General features: G+C 36.6%; 1 protein-coding gene and 1 non-coding gene across 9 annotated transcripts in view; one reads left to right on the top strand and one right to left on the bottom strand.

Annotated features, from left to right (window-relative positions):
- Nucleotides 1–22,016, top strand: part of MBNL3 (muscleblind like splicing regulator 3) — a 115,070-nt gene that overhangs the window by 44,869 nt on the left and 48,185 nt on the right. For 7 of the 8 annotated variants that reach the window (XR_009500357.1, XR_009500356.1, XM_059911757.1 and 4 more), the window contains exon 2: nt 7,376–8,287. The exons of the other annotated variant lie outside the window; for it this stretch is intronic. Coding sequence is in view for 5 of the 7 variants with exons in the window: in XM_059911757.1 (XP_059767740.1) it covers nt 8,111–8,287 (177 nt within the window). In the remaining 2 variants the exon portion in view is untranslated. The remainder of the gene's footprint in view (nt 1–7,375; nt 8,288–22,016) is intronic. 8 annotated transcript variants of the gene reach the window in all.
- LOC132358106 (U6 spliceosomal RNA) lies at nt 14,268–14,374 on the bottom strand. Its single transcript, XR_009500460.1, has one exon. It is a non-coding gene; the product is annotated as a U6 spliceosomal RNA (small nuclear RNA).

Below are 22,016 nucleotides of genomic sequence, written 5' to 3'. Positions count from 1 at the left end.
GTGCCTAGGTCATATTAGATGCCCAATAAATATTTGTTGAATGAATATTCAGCAAAATCACCCTGCATATATTAAATGCAATGTCTTGTGACATTTTGTATTTCTCTCATCTCAAATGCTTGAGCATTATAGGACTTAAGTTGCCAAATATGTTAAGTTCCTACTGTCTTCAATTTTAAATCCAGTTTTTTGGTGATCTTTTAATGGCTCTGGGATTTCTGTCCCATGGACATACGCAAGCAATTAACCAGTGTTGTTTGATAACAATTGTGTGCAGAATCCAGGTTTTAGGTTGTTTTTATATTAAATTGGATTAGTTTAAAATATTTAAATGGAATTTGTTAGCAAGTTCTCATAATTTCATATATTATTTTAAAAGAGATATATCTTTTTTTAAGAAAAAAAGATGAACTCCTCTGACTAACAAAACCAATCACATTTGTTGCTAGAGCTATGTTTGAAAGAGACAGTGTAGCACCTGTTTTTTTTTCTTTTTATGACCATATATATGCACTGAGGTGGGTCTTTTAATTGTTTTATGAAATAGAATAACTTGATTTACCTGCTTTTTGTAAAAGATGTATTAAATTTGTTACCCTGGGAATATTGTGAAAAATATTCAATGAAGCTTAAAAGAAAACTTAATGAAAAAGTTCTGCACATAGGTGAAATGTCCTTATTTTCACACTCATTTTTTTCAGACATAAAACTCAGTTTTCTATAGGATGCTTGTGAAATCATGGCTTCCATCTGCAGTGCTGAGGACCTCTCATATGCCTTAAAGAACTGGATTGGTGGACCACTAAGCTAAACATGTGAGGGAAATAGAACTTGAAGCAAATTAGAAAACTTGAAAGCTTTTAAGCCTTGTCAGCCTGCCAATTCAAGCAGCGTGTAGCAGGGGTGTCATATATTCGTAGAGCCAAAATAAATGGCCACAAGGAATTCCTTGTGGTAATACAGATGTAAGGAAAGCTTAAAATGGAAAGAAAGAAAACACTGTTTTCATTTTTTATTCCGGAGGTCGATAAATACATTTAAAGAAATGCCTCTTCAGATATTGCTTTAGGTGCCAAAGAGCATCTTTGTGATCTTCTGGACCAGTCACTGGCAATGTTTCTATGTTATGTGCTGGCTTGTGAAGGGAAGGCAAAAGAAAGGAGGAGACGAGGAAAGTGTAAGAAAAAGTGGGATAAAAGTAACTGCTGGCAGTGGCCTTGCAAGCCACTCTGGAACAAGGTACTATTTCCATTATATCAGTAGAAAATATTTATTTATTTTGTTTTACCATCAAGAACAATTCCATGAGAAAATGTGTGAATCCTTAAAAATATAGATAATCTACTTAATAATGAATCTAGTGTGTATGTAATTTTAAAGTAAAAACTATTTTTAAATTGAAGTATAGCTGATTTACAACGTTGTGTTAGTTTCTGGTGTACAGCAAGGCGATTCAGGTGTGTGTGTATATATATTCTTTTCCACTGTAGCTTACTATAAGATATTAAGTATAGTTCCCTATGCTATACAGTAGGACCTTGTGTTTATCTGTTTTATATATAGTACTTTGTATCTGCTAACCCCAAACTCCTAATTTCTCTCTCCCCCTCCCTTTCCCCTTTGGTAACCATAAGTTTGTTTTCTGTGTCTGTGAGTCTGGTTCTGTTTTGTAAATAAGAAGTTCATTTGTATCATATTTTAGATTCCACATATAAGTGATATCATATGATATTTGTCTTTCTCTGTCTGACATTTCACTTAATATGCTATTCCCTGGGTCCATCCATGTTGCTGCAAATGGGTATATTTCATTCTTTTTTATGGCTCAGTAGTATTCCATTATATATATATATATATATACCACATTTTCTTTGTCCAGTCATCAGTTGATGGGCACTTGGATTGTTTCCATGTCTTGGCTGTTGCAAATGGTGCTGCAATGAGACAGTCTTCTCGCCATTGTATACTCTTGCCTCCTTTGTCAAAAATTAATTGACTGTAGGTGTGTCGGTTCATTTCTGGGCTCTATTCTGTTCCATTGATCCATATGTCTGTTTTTTGTGTCAATATCATGCTTTTTGATTACTGTAGCTTTATAGTATAGCCTAAAGTCAGGGAGCATGATGCCTCCTGCTTTGTTCTTTTTCCTCAGGATTGCTTTGGCAATTTAGGGTCTTTTATGGTTCCATATGAATTTTAGGATTATTTGTTCCAGTTCTGTGAAAAATGCCATGGATATTTTGATAGGGATCACATTAAATCTGTAGATTTCTTTGGGTAGTATGGTCATTTTAACAAGATTAATTCTTCCAGTCCAAGAGCATGGGATATCTTTCTATTTCTTTAAATCATCTTCAATTCCCTTTATCAATGTTTTATAGTTCTCAGCATATAAGTCTTTTAACTTCCTTGGTCAGGTTTATTCCTAAGTATTTTTTAATGTGATTTTTAAAAGGGATTTTTTTTAAAGTAAAAACGTTTTTTATTTTCCTTTTGTTATATCTAATATAGAATTTTTATAAAGGAGCATTAATTAAAATTCAAAAATAACTCTTTTATTTTCAAGGAAAAATATGTACTTTGGGGATGTTTCTTGTTTCTTCCTGTGGCTCAAAGTGAAATCTCCTTCACCCCCACTCCCAGTTCAGTTTCATCACACTGATTCTTGGGCAAAAACATTCCAAAAATTAACCTACTATCCAAAGATATAGAGAGAAGTCATTTGGTTATCTCATATTTTTACTCTAAATCCAAGATAAGATCTTGCTGTTATCAAAAGAGCAGGAATAGACCATTCTTTATGGAAACTGAGTGCTCTATATATCAAGAATCGCAGGTATTAACATTTCAATTTGAAAGCTAGAATTATGAGAAAATACTCAACTTTACAGATCTGATAGATATGAAACTGACAGAGGTGGCCAAAGCTTAGCCAGCCTAGAGGATTCTCAACTGACAAAAATCCTTGCTTGGAAGGGTTAAGTTACCATTTAATCTTTGACCTTTCGAAGTAAGAATCCTGAGAAATGCTGTAATGCTCTAACTTCCAATGAGAAGATAGAGTCAGCAAAACTAAGTAAGACATGATCTCTACTTTTATGGAATTTATAGTCTGATAAGGGAGAAAACTTAAGGGCCTATAATAAGAATGTGATCCGTGCCATAAGAGAGACACAGTATCGTGACATGACTAAGAAGGTGGGCTCTGGTCGCAGACTGCCTGGGTTTGAACCATGGCTTGAGGGTAGCTACATGAAGTTGTCCAAGACTTAACCCTTTTCCACCTCTGTTTCCCCATCTGTAAAATGGGAACAGTAGTACTCTCTTCAAGAGGAATCCGGAGAGCAGTAAGACTTGGTGTGAGTAATTTCTGGGGTGTTCCTTTTAGTGACTCGTTTCTATGCAATAGTGTTTGAGTGTGTGTTTAAGAGTATTGTTAAGTTACAGTGCTTGGTGTACCATTCATGGGAGAATTAGAGACCTGTGTTGGAATCAGAATACCTAGAGTCTGCTTCCACCCCTTCATAAACTCTCATAATCATTTCTCTTTGCTATGCCTTTGGTTTCTTCTCTATTTAAATGAGCATAGGAAGTTCTACGACAGCAGGGACCTTATCAGTCTTGTTCCACATCTAGAACAGTGCTTGGCATATAGTGGATGTGGATAAATGTTGGTGCAGCACAACTCAGGAATATTATGAAGATGGCACTGCAACAGGCATGAACGTAGTTTTGAGAAGGAATCATAAGTACTACACAAAAATGACTGGCTTTTGTTGTTTAAGATTCCCAAGAGAGATAAGAGATAAGAAATGATCACTGCTACATTTCTCTGCCAGGATCTAAGCATGAGATTTAGAGTCAGAGGATCTTGCCTGGAGCCATGGTTCTACCACTTAAGGCTTTGTAACTTCAGATAAGTAATTTAGCTTCCTTGAGCTTCATTTCCTTCATTGGTCTTTTTGGGTTATCACCCATGCTTTAGAATATTCTTTAGAGCTCCAAAGATCAATGAAATAAAAACACTTGCAAGCTGCAAATACCATACAAGTACAAATGTACTAAGAAACGGTAACTTTTCATGTTCTACATTAGAGGGCTATAAATCATGAAAAGCAAACTCGTATTCCTATTACTCAAGTCTAAAGTAGTGAAGATAAAGTTGTATTGTCCCCCAAACAAAGTTGATCTTTAAAATGGACCCCCTCCCTGTCTTTTATACAGAGACGAGCAGAGCGGCAGGACAGAACATCTCTCCACTGTCACACCAGCTCTTTTTAGTTGTTGCACCTAGCTTCTTCTGTGCCAGCTCCAAAAATAGTTACAGTCTGAAGGAAGACATGCAGATATGCACTGGCTAGAAGTGTTTTGAGGAACTGGCCAGGGTCCCATCAGAGGTTACAGGTCAATTTTAAAAAGGAAGAAAATTCCTTCTCCCATTCCCCATCTTACATAAAATGCATGGCCAGAGTTCAATTCCTGTTTGTATTTTTTCATTTGTAGAAGTTTAAAATTCAAATTTAATATTTATTATTTGTTTCTATACTTGATAGACCTCTGTAGAAAAATCTTTCTCCAGACCCTCACTCACTGTTTATGTTCTGAGGAAAAAAAAACCCCATTATATATATATATATATTTCTTTTTTGTTATTTTTCTTTCAAATGTGTTCAGGCAGCCCATGTAATTTAGTTATAGGATTAAATTTGAATATATCTTTAAATATAAACTTACAAACTCACAGAACATACTCTTTCAGAGTACTTTCTATAATACAAGTGTGGAAGTGAATTTACTCTTGAAATTCAAGTTAGGAACACTACTTAGAAGAATGTGTGTCTAAGAAGAATCTAAGAAAGAAAAGATCGGGGTAGCCAATTCCATCACTTATGAAGCTTTTTTTTTTTTTGGTTGTCATGTCTCTTTAGACTTAAAAAAATAGCTTTATTGATATATAATTAACATATTATCCAATTCACTCATTTAAAGTATACAGTTTAGTGAATGGGCTTTGGTATATTCAAAAAATTGTGCAACCATCAGCACTGTCTAATTCCAGAATATTTTCGTCACCCCCAAAGGAGACCCCATACACATTCAGCAGTTGCTCCATTTTCTCCCCTTCCCCAGGCCCTCACAACCACTAATTTGCTTTCTGAGTCTATGGATTTACCTATTCTGGATATTTAATATAAATGGAACCATACAATATGTGGCCGCTGTGACTGGCTTCTTCCACTTAGCGTCATTTTTGGGAGGTTCATTCGTGTTGTGGCATGTACTTTATTTATAATAATATATAAATTTATAAATGTATAGTATTTATAAAGTACTTCAGTACTTTATTCCTTTTTATGGTAGAATAATATTTCATTGTGTTGACGTATCACATTTTGTGTATCCACTCATCCGCTGATGGACACTTGGGTTGTTTCTACATCTTGGCGATTGTAAATAGTGCTTCTATGAACATGAGTGTACAAATATGTCTTCGAGATCCTGCTTTCAATTTTTTTGGGTATATACCTAGGCATGGAACTGCTAGGTCATATGGTAACTGCTTAACATTTTGAGGGACTGTTAGACTGCCGCAGCAGCTGCACTATTTTACATTCCCACCAGCAATGTACGATAGTTTCAATTTCTCCAATTTTTCTTTTTTATTGTAGCCATCCTAATGGGTGTGAAGTGGTATCACATTGTGATTTTCATTTGTATTTCCCCCATCTGGCTGTTTAAAATAGATATATATTTTAAATATTTTTAGAGGTCATTCACCTGACAACCTTAACCCTCTAGAACGTGGTCCTGAATGGAACATATTGCAAAAGGGTTTCCAAACCAGTAAGAGTAGTCACAGACCTTCTGCATGAAAGCCCTGCACTTTGCCCACAGGCCCCTCATACAGTGAGTAACTAACTGTTATTCAACACTCATGATTGGCTATTATGTATTCCAGAAAGGAGCTGGACAATCCACCATGGCAGATATTGTGGCAGGAAGGGAAGTGACAGTAGAAGTGACAATTAACAATATGCCACTGAAAGAGAACTATAATACTTCCAAGGGCATTTTATGACCCCAAGTCTTCAACCAGAGGCCAAATTATGTTCAGTATTTTTTAAGAAGGCAAAGTTACATATAATACATTTTAGAAATATTTCCATGAAGAATGACTTAGAGAAACACATGTTTTGCTCTTAAATGGATAAGCCTGCATGAATTTTCTATATACTTAATTTCCTAATGGTATCTGAAAAATTAGGTGATATTGAGTTTCATCTTGAATGCGAAAAGGATAAAGCAAAAATTCAGATTCTGTAAAATTATTGAAGAAACTGTTTAAAAAAGTAAATGAAATGTTTTCAAGAACTTTAATTCTACTTTTTTGATGAAGTTAACAATTAGTTGATTTGTCTGATACTCAGAGCTTACTTTTGCTTTAGAAAATCCCTGTTATTTTGGTATGTGTTCATGGCATAATGCCAGTAAATTAACATTTAATCTATCTTCTCAGCTGAGTTCCTAGAAATTGTTGCTGGTCGACACTGGTTTAAAGTACACACCCTAAAGCTGCTCAGTATTTAATGTATGACCAGTGTATGAACAGTGCTTTCGGTCTCACTTATTTGTCCATGCTGAAACCTCCTTCTGAGTTGTTCCAATATCCCTTCATATAAAGACTAAGAACTAATAGAGTATACACAGAAAAAAAAATCCAGCATCTTTTCAAAGGGTTTCTTTCTTGATCTGAAGCACATTTTACATTTCACAGTCTCTCCCCTACCTCATTTGCAGTGGGTCTCCAGCTAGTTATGTCATGACTGTTTTATGTGATCATCAACAATTACATTTCAAATACACAGTTACCTCTTGGAGCATCTTAAATTTTCCTAGCAATTTCTGTTTTCTGGATTTTGAGAGCAGATCATCAAGCCTTCGATCAGATCATAGTAGAGCCAGTTTAATGGCAGGTCTTTGGTAGCCTCTAAAACCTGAAGACACACAGGTGGATCATGGCTACATAAGGGACTGACATGTCAGGCTCTGGCATTTTCTGTGCAGTGGGCCCCTGAATGAATTTCTGCCCCCAATCAGACCAAAGTGAAATAATCTTTTTTTTCTTTTTAATTGGGTTGTTGCCCAGTCTTATATTTCAACAGTAAATCGAAGTGGTTGCTTCCTTTTACTATGTACAGTTCTACACTGGGAAATGCCCTTTTTACTGACAATGGCTGACTGTCCTATGTTGCACTGTCAGTATCTAGATGCTTCCTGTTTTAAAGAGGATATGTTACTGCTTTTCCAAATCTAGAGTTTAAAACGGAAGCATTGTGTTATATTAGCTAATTTTATTTTATTTTATTTTTTGCAGGTTTCTGGAAAGTGCCTTTTCTGAAAACTCTGCTGATTGGATTCCACTTTCGAGCTGCCTCTTTATAAACCCCTCTCCCTGCCACCATCACTGCCACCTCTCCCCACCCGGCCCCCCCCAAAAAACCCTGGTGTGCTTATAGTTCATTCTCAGCAACTCGTTCATTCTTTTTTTCTTTGATTCTCAATTTTCATAGTCATTTTTCCTCCTCCCGATTTTGCAGCCAAAAAAAAAAAAAAAATTGCAGTTGTAACATCCTACCAATCTTAATCTTTAAAGCCAAGAGATAGGTAAGATAGGTAAAAAAACTTTTCTCCCCTTGACCTGAGACCATTCCACACATTGACAGGCAGCCAGCAGCATATGCTTTTTGCAAGAATAATTGAAAATATCAACTGGAGAGCACAGAATCCTTTTGAAACTCTGCCAGTTATTTGAAGTAACTTCAGCAGAGGAAAAAAATAAAGCACTCAATATCTTAACCTTGATGGCTGCCTTCTTAGGAGTTGGTCTCTGATTTTTAGTTTTTCTGATACAATTTTTATTTTATAGTGGGCTTTTTGTTTGACTAGACCAAATTTGACTTAAATGAAAACTTAAGTGCTAACAAAGAAACATTTCACCAAAGCAACCAGTTATCTCTTCACATTTAGCTTGAATTTATTTTTAACCTTTCAACAACAGCAGTAATAGTGTTGTAGAGAGGGTGCACTTGATTTTAACTTTGCTTTCAATATGACGGCTGTCAATGTTGCCTTGGTTCGTGATACCAAGTGGCTGACTTTGGAAGTCTGTAGAGAATTTCAGAGAGGAACCTGCTCTCGAGCTGATGCAGATTGCAAGTTTGCCCATCCGCCAAGAGTTTGCCATGTGGAAAATGGTCGTGTGATGGCTTGTTTTGATTCTTTAAAGGTGAGTCTCATCTAAATGCACATCATTTTTAATTGAAACTTGTTGATTTCTATGGTTTTGTTTTTGAAATATGTTGTGCCTTGAAATTAGTCAAGTTAATAATAGCATGAAAGGAGTAAGTTTGTTTGTTTTTTAAGACAGGATGTAGACTTTGTAGAACTAAGCCAGACTAAAGCTCACCCATCAAAGCTCACTGACCGAGATAGATAGACTTAAAGAAAAAAAAAATTCAAGAATTTTTGTAGGAGTGAGAAATTGTAGCCTTGCTGTACTTTACGTCTGTGTATATTATTTAGATTTTAATACAGTGGTCATAGTCCTCAAATAACTTAGAGAAGTCCTTTACTGAAATATAGCTTATTATCTATGTTATCAAAATACACTTGGCAGGGACTGATCAGAGGATAAATAAAGTCAGATAGAGAAGGTATAAGGTGAAAATCTCACCATCCAGGAGGAAAATGATGGCATTTTGAATTTTCTTAGTTAAAGTATATTTTGAACCTTTAACTTAAACATATTGCTACAAAACTAGGTTCACGTAATTTTCTTCCTGAGCAACTGATTGACCAATTTCATATTTGTGAGCACATTTTATAAGGAAAGTTCTATTGCCAGGGTCATCAAACCTGAATATTATGTACATGAGTATAAACAAAATATGAGGACAGGTGAGGTATTATGTAGAATAGAACATATATGATTGCAGAATGAAAAATGCACTGATTTTCATGTTTTATCCATGGTTATCCTTAAATTAAGTGTAAACATGTACACATTAAAGCATAGGAATAAAAAATGGTAATAGATTCCTGGTTTAATTAGTAAGATTTGCTATGATTCATTTTAGATTTTTTTTCAAAATATGTTAAAATGAATTAAGCTTAATAACCGTTTCAATTTCTTGATATTGTTTTATCCTCATCATGACCAATTTTAGCTCATTAACATTTTTATTTATGGCTGCATTGGCTAATAGAGATGTATTCCTTTGTGTGATCATTTATTCAGAAAACATTTTATCATGATATCCTACTTAAGTAGTTACTTTTGCTTATTTCGTGGTTGCTAGTTTTTGTTGCAGACCATTCCAGTTCAAGAATGGGAACTAGTTATAAAGATAATGGCAATTCCTAACGTTGAAAATGTCTGAATTGCTCTTTTTTGTAGCAGATATTATGACTAAAGGGCTTATTCTGTTTTCTTCATTTCATTTTCATTCAAGTTTCATCTACAATTATTTTATGTATTATTTAAATCTTCTGTGTATTATTTAAATCAAGGACTGTGCAGTGCCTTAAATGGAAAAGAGCACTGGACTAGTTCAGGGGGGAAAAAAGGAGATGTCTTTCAGCCAGTTCATATAGAGGGTCCAGCACTGCACTAGTCACTTTACAAATCTTGTTTCAGGAGTCCCAGCCCCACTACTGTTTTTGACTTTAGCTACTTAATCTGACAGAGCTTGAGTTGCTTCATCTCTAATGCATGGGTAATTTTTCTCTACCTAACTTCCATGATCATTGTGGAGATTCCAATGAGATAACGTAAATGAAAAGCCATGTATCACTATAAAAGTGAATTAAGGACTTCCCTGGCGGTCCAGTGGTTAGGACTCGGCGCTTTGACTGCATGGCCCCGAGTTCAATCCCTGGTCGGGGAAGATCCTGCAAGCCGTGTAGCGTGGCCAAAAAAAAAAAAAAAAAAAAAAAAGTGAATTAAATGAAAAGTTATCTTCTTACCATTAACTAAAATGCTTATTTTAGGAGTTCTTCAAAACAGTTCTATTTAGTTAGGGTTTTATTATCTAAAACTACACATTCATGTTTCAAATGGACATGCCCACATCCAGTTGCCATGAGTGTGATGTTAGTTCTTCAAGCTGAGTATCACTGTTTTTATGGCTTACTCTTAGATATTAGAGTTCCTTGCAGGCTTTGTAAATTCTATCTTTTCAGGTGTCTGGCGGAAAGAGATGTGTGATATTACTAATCATTGATATACTTCAGATCAGTTCTCCCATTTAAAGGCAAAAGAATGCCATAATGGAAACATTTTGAAGAAAAGTAATATGAAACGTGATTGTTAACAAAATGCATACTGCACTACCACTTTAAAGCTTGGAAAATGTTTAATTCAGAGACTACATAGATAATGGCCAATGAATAGTAATAAGCCACTTAATTATTTAAATACACTGTCTACTCAGTACATCCAGTGTTTTTAAAATAATTTTTGATATGTTAAAATCTTGATGACCAGTCGCACAAGATAAAGATGATTTACATAATCCTTACATTCTCAAATTTTAATGAAAATCTTAGTATTTCAAACATACAGTGCCTTTCAAACAATTAATTAGTCATTTAGATAGCACATGCATCACAGTTCCACGTCTGCATAAAAGCTTTGTAGTTCTCTTATATTATTCCTTATCCATGACAAGCATGAAAACTATACCAAGTTGACAATAGTTGACCTACGTGGGTTGTACTACTATCATATCTATAATACACAAATAACAAAATAACATACCTCGATGGTTATTGCAGCATTTGCTACCCACTTTGAGTTTCTGTGATTGAAACACTTTTGAAATGTATCTGTGCACTGTTTCTTCTTCCATGAGTGGTTAAATAATTGAAGCAATCACTTGATGAGTTTTGGGCAGCTGCTTTTGTTTTTGTTGTTTTTATAAGGATTCCATTAGCGCTAGGTACTCTACCAGATGGTGATGGTTCTTTGCCTTCATAATAGGCACAATAGTTAACAATATCCCATACTCACCTCATAATGAGGGAATGTTATGAAAATAAGGAGGGCAAGCTTGATGGCTAATTGTGCATTGTGCTGAAGTGCTGTGCCCATCACTTTGTGAATGTTGAGTGTTCAGTGATGAAGTTTGCACCATCTTCAGATAGAGATCTAGACAGCACAGCCCATAGATTAATTTCCAGCTACGTGAAAGAGTCTCGCGTCATGTTGATATGCAGCTGTTTTTTGACTCAATTGCCTAGTCGGCTTGGCACAATTTATTTCGGATTTTCTCTCCAAAGTATTGCTTAACCCATTCTGTGCCAATTTCTTGATATTACAGTTTGCAGTTGATCTCGGTTGGTATTTTTAGCGACTGCCCCTTGACTTTAACAAAAGATCATTACTGAAAATACCAACCTAGAATCTGTGATTGTTTTCATAGCCAATATTATCTTCATGTATTCTGCTTCAGCAATTTCATGTGTCTTAAACCTTCTCCTCCATACTTGAAGCACTGTGATACCTGCCACTTGTTATCTAGGAAGGATATAAATGCTGTCATTATTTAATTATGAAAGATCAACACCCATCACATCTGCCCACCGCACTCACCACCTTGGGTAGTTTTGTAACAAAAATTTCCTGGCAAGGGCCTTAGCAGCAGGCGTAGTCAGAGGCCAGCCATGTCAACCCATATACATTCCTAAAAGATGAGAACTGGGTGAGGAAAACACACAAAACAGCCCCATACTATGTCTTCAAGCATCACATATGATCGCAAGCATAATAATATTTTGGCAAGTGAAACCGGTTTTATAGACATATGGATGTGAATCTATCCTTGTAGGTCAATTTGTCCTGAGTTACCAGTATGTTCTGCACTAGTATCACTAGTCAGAGAAGTTTTCACCAGTTTAAAATTTGATTATTTTTGAGTGAATATTTATCTCATCCCTGTTAGCTAAGGGAAAACTTACCGGGAGCAGAAGACTCCTAGCAACGTAATCCCAAGGGTTGCTGAATTATGCAAGATTTAGAATCATGTATGAGCTTGATCAGAGGGGTCTGCCTGTACTGTAAAGATACATAGACAGCACCTGTCATCCTGAGACTCAAGGAAAATAACATTTTGCTTAAGGACCTCTATCTTCTATTATTGACCTTAAAAAGGACATATCTTTGACAGGTAAAAGTCAGTGCTATTTTGGACATTTCAAAAATCTCTTTTGAAAGAAGAATGGAATTACAGTCAGTACCCAGTGAAATACATATTGATAGCTCAGCCTCACTTGTTAAACTTTTTATTTTGAAATCATTTTGGGCTTACAGAAAAGTTGCAAAAATAGTACAAGGAGTTCCTGCATACCCTTCACCCAGCTTCCTGTAATGTCAACAACTTACATACCATACATAGCACAGTTATCAAAACCAGGAAATAACTCTAGTTCAGTACTATTAAGTAAACTAGAGACCTTATTTGAATTTCACCAATTTTCCCTCTAATGTCCTTTCTCTGCTCCAGGACCCCACATTACATTTACTTGTCATGTTTATTTAGTCTCCTCCAATCTGTGACCATTCCTCAGCCTTTCCTTGTCTTTCATGACCCTGACACTTTGGATGAGTACTGGTCAGTTATTTTGTAGAATGCCTCTCAATTCGGGTTTGTCAAATGCATTCTCATGATTTGACTGAGGTCATGCATTTTTGGCAAGAAAACCATAGAAATGATGTGCGTCATATTCGAGGGTACTTGATGTTGATGTATCTCCTCTCTCATGTTAACCTTAATCACCTGATAAAGATGGTGTCTGCTGGGTTTCTCTGCTGTGAAGTGATCAGTTTTCCTCTTGTGAAAATCGATAAATATCTTCTTCATTTATTCAGCATCTCAACATACCATTGATGGTAAGGGTCATCCCAATATCCAAGCTGTCAAAATGTGGAAGTGTCCATCTTAGAAGTGATGGGTAACACACTTCTCTACTAACTGTCAATCAAGAAAGGGAGGGAGGAGAAAATGGACCAAGAGATGAGGAAAGACTGAGAAACTGTCACAGATTGGAGGAGACTAAATAAACATGACAAGTAAATGCAATGTGGGATCCTGGGTTGGATACTGGAGCAGAGAGAGGACATTAGGGGGAAAATTGGTGAAATTCAAATAAGGTCTCTAGTTTACTTAGTGGTATTGTAGTAAAGATAATTTCCTGGTTTTGATAACTGTGCTATGTATGGTATGTAAGTTATTGACATTACAGGAATCTGAGTTAAGGGTCTCCAGGGGTGCTCTGTATTATTTTTGTAATTTCTCTGTAAGTCTAAAATTATTTCAAAGTTAAATGTTTTAAAAAGAACTTTCTTAGTCTTGCACATGCATCTCCTGTCTTTTGATGCTCAGAAATACAGTGGAGTATTATTATTGTTTCTTTTTAAAAATCTTTTTAATTAATTAATTAATTAATTAATTTAATTTTTGGCTGCATTGGGTCTTTGTTGCTCCACGCGGGCTTTCTCTAGTTGCGGCGAGCAGGGGCTACTCTTGGTTGCAGTGCGTGGGCTTCTCATTGCGGTGGCTTCTCTTGTTGTGGAGCACGGGCTCTAGGCGCGCGGGCTTCAGTAGTTGTGGCTCGCGGGCTCTAGAGCGCAAGCTAAGTAGTTGTGGCACACGGGCTTATTTGCTTCACAGCATATGGGATCTTCCCAGACCAGGGCTTGAACCTGTGTCCCCTGCATTGGCAGGCGGATTCTTAACCACTGTGCCACCAGGGATGTCCTATTGTTTCTTCTAATTTTTCTTTCTTCTTTTTTTTAAACTTTGGGTGTGGTAATGAGAAAACTCTGAAATCCATGCAGTGGCTGGTCTTGGGACTAACCTCAACTAACTAGATGGGTTGGATAATTTAAATAGTTAAGAAAGCACTCATACCCATAACAGCGCTTCACAAACCTAGCAAATCAAAAATTTTGAATGTAGAACATTCATTTCAGATTGTTACCATTTACAGATAGGAAACTGGAGGTCCAGTGAGGGAGAGTCCCTGTCCAATGTCACATAAGCAGTTATCAAAAGATCCTGAGAACTCCAGTGTTCTTCTAATCATTTCAGTCTTTTTTCCTGTGGTGAAGAAGGAGATGGAGAAAACATCATTTGGGCTTATTGTGTTTTGTTTGTTTTTGATCTTTGCAGCATTCGTTTAATTCTAAGAGAAGAAACATACTGCTCAAAAATATGGAACGCGTCACGAATTTTCGTGTCATCCTTGTGCGGGAGCCATGCTAGTCTTCTCTGTATCTTTCCAATTTTAGAATATGTGCTGTCGAAGCAAACACTGGGCTATTGTTTTACTAAACCAAAAGTATCCAGTGCTTATCATGTCAGGCTGTCCCACGTGACATTGGGATGCCCTGTTTTCAACGTTTTGTGTTTCTCCTTCACTTTCTGTTACTTCAAAAGGGGGGAAAAGTTACCTTTCCCTTTCCTAATCTCTCCCTCATTTATTGTTTCATGACATTGTGTTTAGATGAAGACTTTAATTAAAGTTTCGTATTTAGTTCTCTGACAGTCATTTGGGCTATTAATTTTGAAAGGAAGGAGGAAGAGAGGCAGGATGTTTTTATTTTTAGACCACGTTATCTAACTTAGTGATACTAAGCTTTGTTTAATCACCAAGAGTCAGAACACGGAGCTGTCTCTACTCCCTCCTCCATCCTTTTCTCCAAACCCTGCATTGCTGAGTTAGCTAGCCAGAATCGGGGATTGTAACGGGCTGTGGATCATGTATATCTTCACTGCATGAAACTCTTTGATGTCTGATGCTGTTATAGATATACTCATTAGTACAAAGTCCTGGCCAGCTAGCGAGGTACCTGTCACAGATTAACTGAAAACATTGCAGTAGCAGCTCAGCCTTGTTATGGGTCAAATACAGTTTTGTAAAAGAATTTGGAATCTAATCCAATGAGTTTAAAATGTTGCTTTATGGAAGCATAGCTCAAGATCATTTCTCTCTCCCCCTTGCAGCCAAGGCTGCAATTGGCTACCTGGTAAGAAAGGACTTGTGATATGGCCAGGGATGTATTCTTCAACCACAATTTGGTACCATTAAGATGGACCCTTTGTCACAGGAACCCCATTTAGTACGAGAGATCTGAATATCTGAAGTTTGAGAACTGTCTACTATATGTCAACTCTTTTGTGTGGAAGAAGCTCTTTACATTTTAGGGAAATAGATGTCTGATCTTACTTGATCATATAATAATTCTCTCATGTCACATAGCTATATGAAGTCATTATAAATATTGTTTTTTTCTTTACTTCACGTTTTTGTGAAATGTGGATACAAGGTACTTCTGTGCATCTGGAAATAGCAATTAGTTCTTCTAGGAACATGACTTTATTCATAGAACATCATTTACTCACTGCTGTTTTTGCCCTTACAGATTAGGTTTCTGATTGTAAAGTCCCCAAGTTTGCCTTGTTTTCCTCTATCTCAGCCGGCCGCTTGATTGTTGACCTACAGGGTTATATATTCCAGAGGAATTTTAGCCATCTGTTCTTTCCTCATTATCTCTAAATAATCTTTTCATTTTTTTTTCTGTGTTTCCTCCACTGTGTAATCAGTCTTCGGTTTCTTAAATTTATGGTTTTTGTTGCTGTTGCTGTCTAATCCAGATTTGCAACCCTGCTTAGGTTTTCAATGTTTTTATTTCTGTGCCTTCAGTTCTCACCACAGGGTCAAGTTTTACTGCTAGACGTAATGAGAAGTTAAACTCATGCTTTTTCCTGTCTTTCTTGATACTGTTTTCTTAAAAGTCAGTAAACGATTCCATTTGGTCTACGACCTTTTGTTTTGTAAATAATCTCCACCCTTTGGACTTAACCATGTTGTCTAGAGTTGGAGTAAATTATTTTTCCAATATTATTCCTGATGAGCTTGTATAATATGGCTTAGTGTCATGTCAAACTCTGTTACTCACTGAAGTAAATGTGACAATACGATCCATCAGTTTTTGCGGCTGTTGCTTGGTCATAGGCATGTCAATGTATGCTTTCAATTGGACTTTTTTTTTCTATTGTAAATGGACATATTTTTTGTTGTTGTTGAAATTCAGATCTTTATTTACCCGCTGGGAATTTGTAGAAAAGAGATTAGCCTTTTGCTCCTACACGCGTTCTTGTGGGTAGACAGTGGACAGTGAAGGCAGTTTCCACACTGAAAACCATCCAACAGCTTGAAAACATAGAGTCCACAGTGATATGTGTTAAATATGACAAATTTCCTGAACTAAGTAAGAGATAGCCTATGTGTCAGCCATGATTTGCCAGCTAACTAGATAGTACTAAGGTTCTAATTTCTGTCTCTAGGATGCAGAAGTGCAAACAGAAAACCTTTTTTTCTGTGACTTTAAACTCTTAACCCATCTTTTATATGTGTCTAGGTACATTGAGTAGGCAGCATTATAGTATCAATCATCTCTTATTCCATTCCAAATACATTTTGGAGACTATATTTTTAAGATGACATTGTTTTAAGATCACATTGTCATAGTGCCTTAAAATTGTTGTTCATCCTATTTATGAAAAAATAGTAACCCTGAAGTAACCGTTTGAGAAGGTTGAATATGTTTAAGAACTCTGTGTGGTTTTAAAACATTTGCTAAATACCTATCCCAGAAGTTGTTTTTCTGTTGTTAATGTTTATAGTTATCACATACTTTATTCAACGAACTTAAATTTTTTCCAACTTTTGTAAAAACATAATCTCTAGAGTTTTTTTGTTTGTTTGTTTGTTTGTTTTGCCATTTCCTGGTTATTTCGCTTTTTCTATTAGCCGGGAAAGCATTCTATATAGAAACAAATTCAATCTTAACTTACTTCCAAGTAACTGAAAAAAAATTTTTAACTGTCCATTTTTATTCTGCTAGTACCCCACTAGAGGAAGGATTTTTTCCAGCTTTAGTGAGATTTAATTGACATATAACATTGTGTAAGTTTAAGGTGTACAACCTGATGATTTGATACAAGTATATATTGGGAAATGACCACAATAAGGTTAGTTAACACCTCTATCACCTCACATAATTACTCTTTTTGTGGTAAGAACATTTTAAGACTTACTCTCTTAAGCAACTGTCAAGAATATAATACAGTTTTGTTCACTATAGTCACGATGCTGTATCTTAGATTGCCATAACGTATTCACCTTATAACTGGAAGTTTGCACCCTTTGACCACATCTCTCCATTTTCCCCACCCCCAGTCCCTGGTAACCTCCATTCTACTCTGTTTCTATGAGTTTAGCTTTTTTAGGTTCCTCATATCAGTGAAATTGTACAGTGTTTGTCTTTCTGTGTCTGGCCTTCAAGGTACATGCATATTGCCAAAAAAGGCAGGATTTCCTTCTTTCTCATGGCGGAATAATATTCCATTGTATATATTTTGGAATATTGTCTTATTTTTCATAGAGGCCTTAGAGGTAGTCTTGATAAATGCCTTTTTCTTGGGTGAACAACAGATGTAACCATGGAAATGCTTGATGTGAAGCATGGTATCAGCAAGTGGCATAAACATAGAAAATGCTGACTTGTAATAACAGCTCTAACCAAGGCTCCTTGTGTGGCCTTGAGGAAGTCATGAGAATCCTACCTACCTCTGTTTCTCTTCATACAAGAGCAAGCAGCAGTACTCAATTTGCAGGACTATTGCTTGTGGTTTACTACAAGGATTTTATAAATGTCAGGGGTCATTTAATGCTGAAAGTCCTGTTAAATCCATTAAGAGTTCTATCTATATACATTCAATTCCCCAAAGAAATGATTCATTCAACAAACATTTATTGAAAACTATTACTTGTTAGGCACAGGGCTGAGTACTGCACAGAATGCAAAGTTATGGAAGATATGGTCCCTGCCTGACCTTTTAGTATGAAGCTGCTTGTGTTATGTGCCGTAAGCCAGGTACAAACGAACCACTAAAAGAGTCCAAGGGGGGAGGGAGGGCTGGGATTACATCCAGCTGTGGTGGTTAAAGAAGTAGTCATGGGAGAGGTACCGTGTGAGATATTCTTGGAAGGAGAGACAGGAAGACATTCCAGGCAGAAAGGATAACCTAAGCAAAGACAGAGGGGAAAAAACTGTAGTGTGGATTTGGGGAGTCGAGTGTTAAGTCAGCCTGGCTGAAGCATAGAGCTTGTGTTGGTAGAGGAGTAGCCTTAAAAGGAAGTGAGGAGCTTGAACTTGATTTTGTAGCTCTGAGGAATCTGACAATTTTGAGTAGAGAAATGGCATCATCAGCCATTTCATCATAGGGGGACCTCTCAGAAAGCTGCTATTGAAGCTTAGAAAGCTTCATATTGAAGGTATGAAATGATAAGAATTTGAATTAGGAGGTGGCAGTGGGAAGGAGAAGCCAGTGATGCAGTTGAGATGCTGCTCAAGTCAACATGGTTAAGTAAGAGGGGGGTTGGTTGAAATACTACTTCCACCTACTGCTATTTGGTTCACCTTAATATCCAATTTCATTGAATTTGAAATGAAGATTTGTCATACATTCTTTTGGTTTCACATTAGACGGTGTCTTGTTCACCACCACAGCTTTTGTGCCTAGCACACATAGTACATATTGGGAGCTTGAAAAGTGTTCACTGAATGAAACATGAGCTTGTTGAACCGCTTTGGCAGAGGGAGAACCAATATGGGCTCCCCTGCAAGGTGCCTCGTCGTCTCTCCACCTGCATCTGTACTTCTACTCCCAGTTCAGTTTTTACCTAAATATGAATGAAAATTGTATACACCCATGTGCCAACTTTCCTCACTCAACCACATTTTAACCTAGATTTCATGGCCTACAGATTGCTGATTTTTGTGAATTTAATTCTGTCCCTTAGCATTATAGAAATGTTCATTGGCCAAACGCCTTGGATACTCTCCAGATTTAGCATTTTGAGTGTTTTTACCCTCTATGTGGATTTTTAAAAAATTTACTGAATGGCCACTGTTACATATTATTTTAAAGTAATTAGTGTGATAATCTAGTAATATTCAAGCATCATTTTTTGCCTTAAAATGTTTGAAATTGAATTTTACAGCAAGTGGCTAGCTTGCAAATAAAGGTATTCTTGGAAGCATGATAAGCACTAATAAGGTCATTCTGAGTCAAGTACCAGGTCATAATCTGCAGAAAAGGGTTTTGTGTAAAAGGTGACTGCCTAATCCAATAAAACTATATATTTAAAGTTTAATCAGTAACGATTGCTTCGAATGTACAGTGATATTTAAAAAGTCTGAAGAGTTTGAGCATAGAAAGGCAAAGAAAAATTCTTAAAGAGAGAGCCTGTGCATTGACATTTTAAAATAAACTTACCTAGCAATCTGCTTTTTAAAAGAAATGGGAAAATAAGAAATGGGAAACTAATTTCAAGATGGAATGTTAAAAAAGGATTTCTAGGCTTATGAGCTGTACCTTGGTATTTGTGCAGTCAGCTCAATCTCTTATACCTTCTCCATCTTCATCTCCATTTGGCATAGTGATTTCTGTTTTTCAGGACAGACATCCTGAGGCCTTGGGTGCAATCCTTAGTAATCGAGATGTGATTCAGGTTTGGGCAACTGACTCTACTTCAAAAATAAGAAAAGTACCTGGACCATTTTAGAAAAATGTTTCAACAAAGAAGGAAACTTAAAATGGTTTTAAGTATTTAGCAGCATTCAGCTGATGTCATTAATAGTTTACAATAATATCCATAATTGTGACTTGCATATTTTAATAGGCAACTGACAGCTAAGACAAAACCAAGACCCTCTTTCACTCTTCCCAAATTCTCAAGGCCTCACTCCGGTGGCACATGACATTTATTCCATCTACGAAATATTACTGATAAAATGTATTTAATCATATTTCACTATTCCTCCCCCAAATCTCCTATTCTTCCACTAGAGAAACACTTAAGGAAAAAAATGACATTACTTCCATGCCGGAGATTGTAGAGAAAAAAGAAGAAATTTGGAGACACCTATTTGAGAAAAGCTTTTCATTCTGAAATACTTCAGCTCCAATAATAATGTATTTGAAGCAAAACCAGAATGAAAGTGTAATGAATAAAATAACATACTAATGAAGGGGGGGGGTGATGATAGAGAAAGTGAGACTCTGCCAGAGAGAGAGTTATTTGTGCCATTTTTATCACACATTATAAACTCCTTGGCTTTCCTTGAAGCAAAAATGAAGAGCTGTGATTAATTATGGCTCAGAGACGTCTCATTCTCCCCATCAAATTTCTCCTCCTCCTCAATAGCACCTCTAGACCCCTAGTTTAGTCACCTTTGATTTCTACCCCACTGTTTTCCTTTGATTTTTGTCCCATAATGTCAAGTGCTAGAGCCCCTCTCAGCAACACTCCTCAGGTCTCTGCAGTTGCAGAAGAGATAAGATAGGCAAACGCCTTGTGGGCAGGTTCCCTGCGCTATTCATTGTCTTCCATAGTATCCAGCAGTCTTTTTTACAGAGAGGTGCTTATTAACCAGTGTACTTTCTTTTATCAAGCAATAAGAACAATGCAGTTCAATACATTTTCCTCTTTACAATGGTTGCCAGAAAGCTCAGAGCTCCATTTAGGGCCCAGCTGAAGCGATTAACCTTATCGAGATTTTTGAAGTTTTTGATGTAATTATCACCACCTTCCCCATTATATCACTCTTACTCTTTAGGCCCATGACAATGGTGTTTTTGGAAGTGTGTCTTTCTTGTAAGTTGTTTCCAAGCCCTTTTGGAAGAATGTAGTTGTATAACTAGTGAGAGGGCAAGGGAAGGGGCTAATTCTATCTCTGAATTTCTTATTTACAGCTTATTAAGCTATTTGAGTGTTTTTCATTTAGACGTGTCAATGTATTGCAAGCATTATGGTATTGCAAACTGGGGGCTTCAGATTTAAATAGGCTGCCAGTGATACTCAGAAGTAAACCGAGTACTGCTGAGACTATTCTTAATCGGAAAGGAAAGGATGACAAATACTTGGAACTCCTTAGCCAGGTATTTATTTTCTTCACAATGAAAAGGACAAAGTGTTGTATGGGATGTCCTGTTTCCTTACTGCATCACTGCAGGGTACAACGGATGAACTTTGTATTTGGTGCTTGCTTTGAGGTTTGGGAGTCTATCAATACTTCACCTTTTGGTTATCCATGTTGAAATGCTGTGGTCAACATTGGGTTGTTTGCTTATTTGATGTGAAAAGTATTTCCCTCCTTTGAGCTTGTCTTTTATCCAGATGTCTTTTTTGGGGGTGAGGAGGAGAGGTAGTACTTTCAAATGAGTGTGGTTTCTACAGTGAGTAAAGGTATTAATTTATTGGAGAGCCGAGGAGAGTTTACTAGAAAATCCTTTATCTGCTTAAATTTGGGTACGTAGCAAACATTTTGAAAAACACTCTGGGGAGATTTGTAGAGCAAATGTAGGCAACATGTAATACGGAGCTCTTATATACTTACCTTTATAACTAATAGCACTACTTTGTAAACAGAAAATGAATGTGTTTCCTAGGAGTAGTAGAATAGAATCTTGAGAGGTCCAATCCTTTTTTTGTGTGACCTGGACTGGCCTTCTTTTATACGACTGCTAACATCATTACTGAGGTCAGAGATGTGGAATTAAGTTATCAAAATCCCGTCGATATGACCTTTTAGAAACTGATTATCAGCGACATAAGAAAATGCTTAGTAAATAGCTAAATCTATTGTTCGATAAGACAGCGTTCCCACAGTGTTGGGAAAGTGTTGTTGGCTGACTAGCAGCACCAGCTTCACCTGGGAACTTGTTAGAAATGTAAATTCTTGGGCCCCCACCCAGAACTGCTGAGTCAGAAACTTTGAAGGTGGATCTGACAGTCTGTGTTTTAAAAAGCCCTCCTGGTGATTCTGATGAACACTCAAGTTTGAGGACCACTGGTTTAGAGAAAACCCTAACAGTCCAAGAGAG

This window comes from Balaenoptera ricei, chromosome X, assembly GCF_028023285.1.
Source record: "Balaenoptera ricei isolate mBalRic1 chromosome X, mBalRic1.hap2, whole genome shotgun sequence".
Lineage (NCBI taxonomy): Eukaryota > Metazoa > Chordata > Mammalia > Artiodactyla > Balaenopteridae > Balaenoptera > Balaenoptera ricei.
Note: the sequence above shows the minus strand (reverse complement) of the source record. Positions and strands in the feature narration are given on the sequence as shown.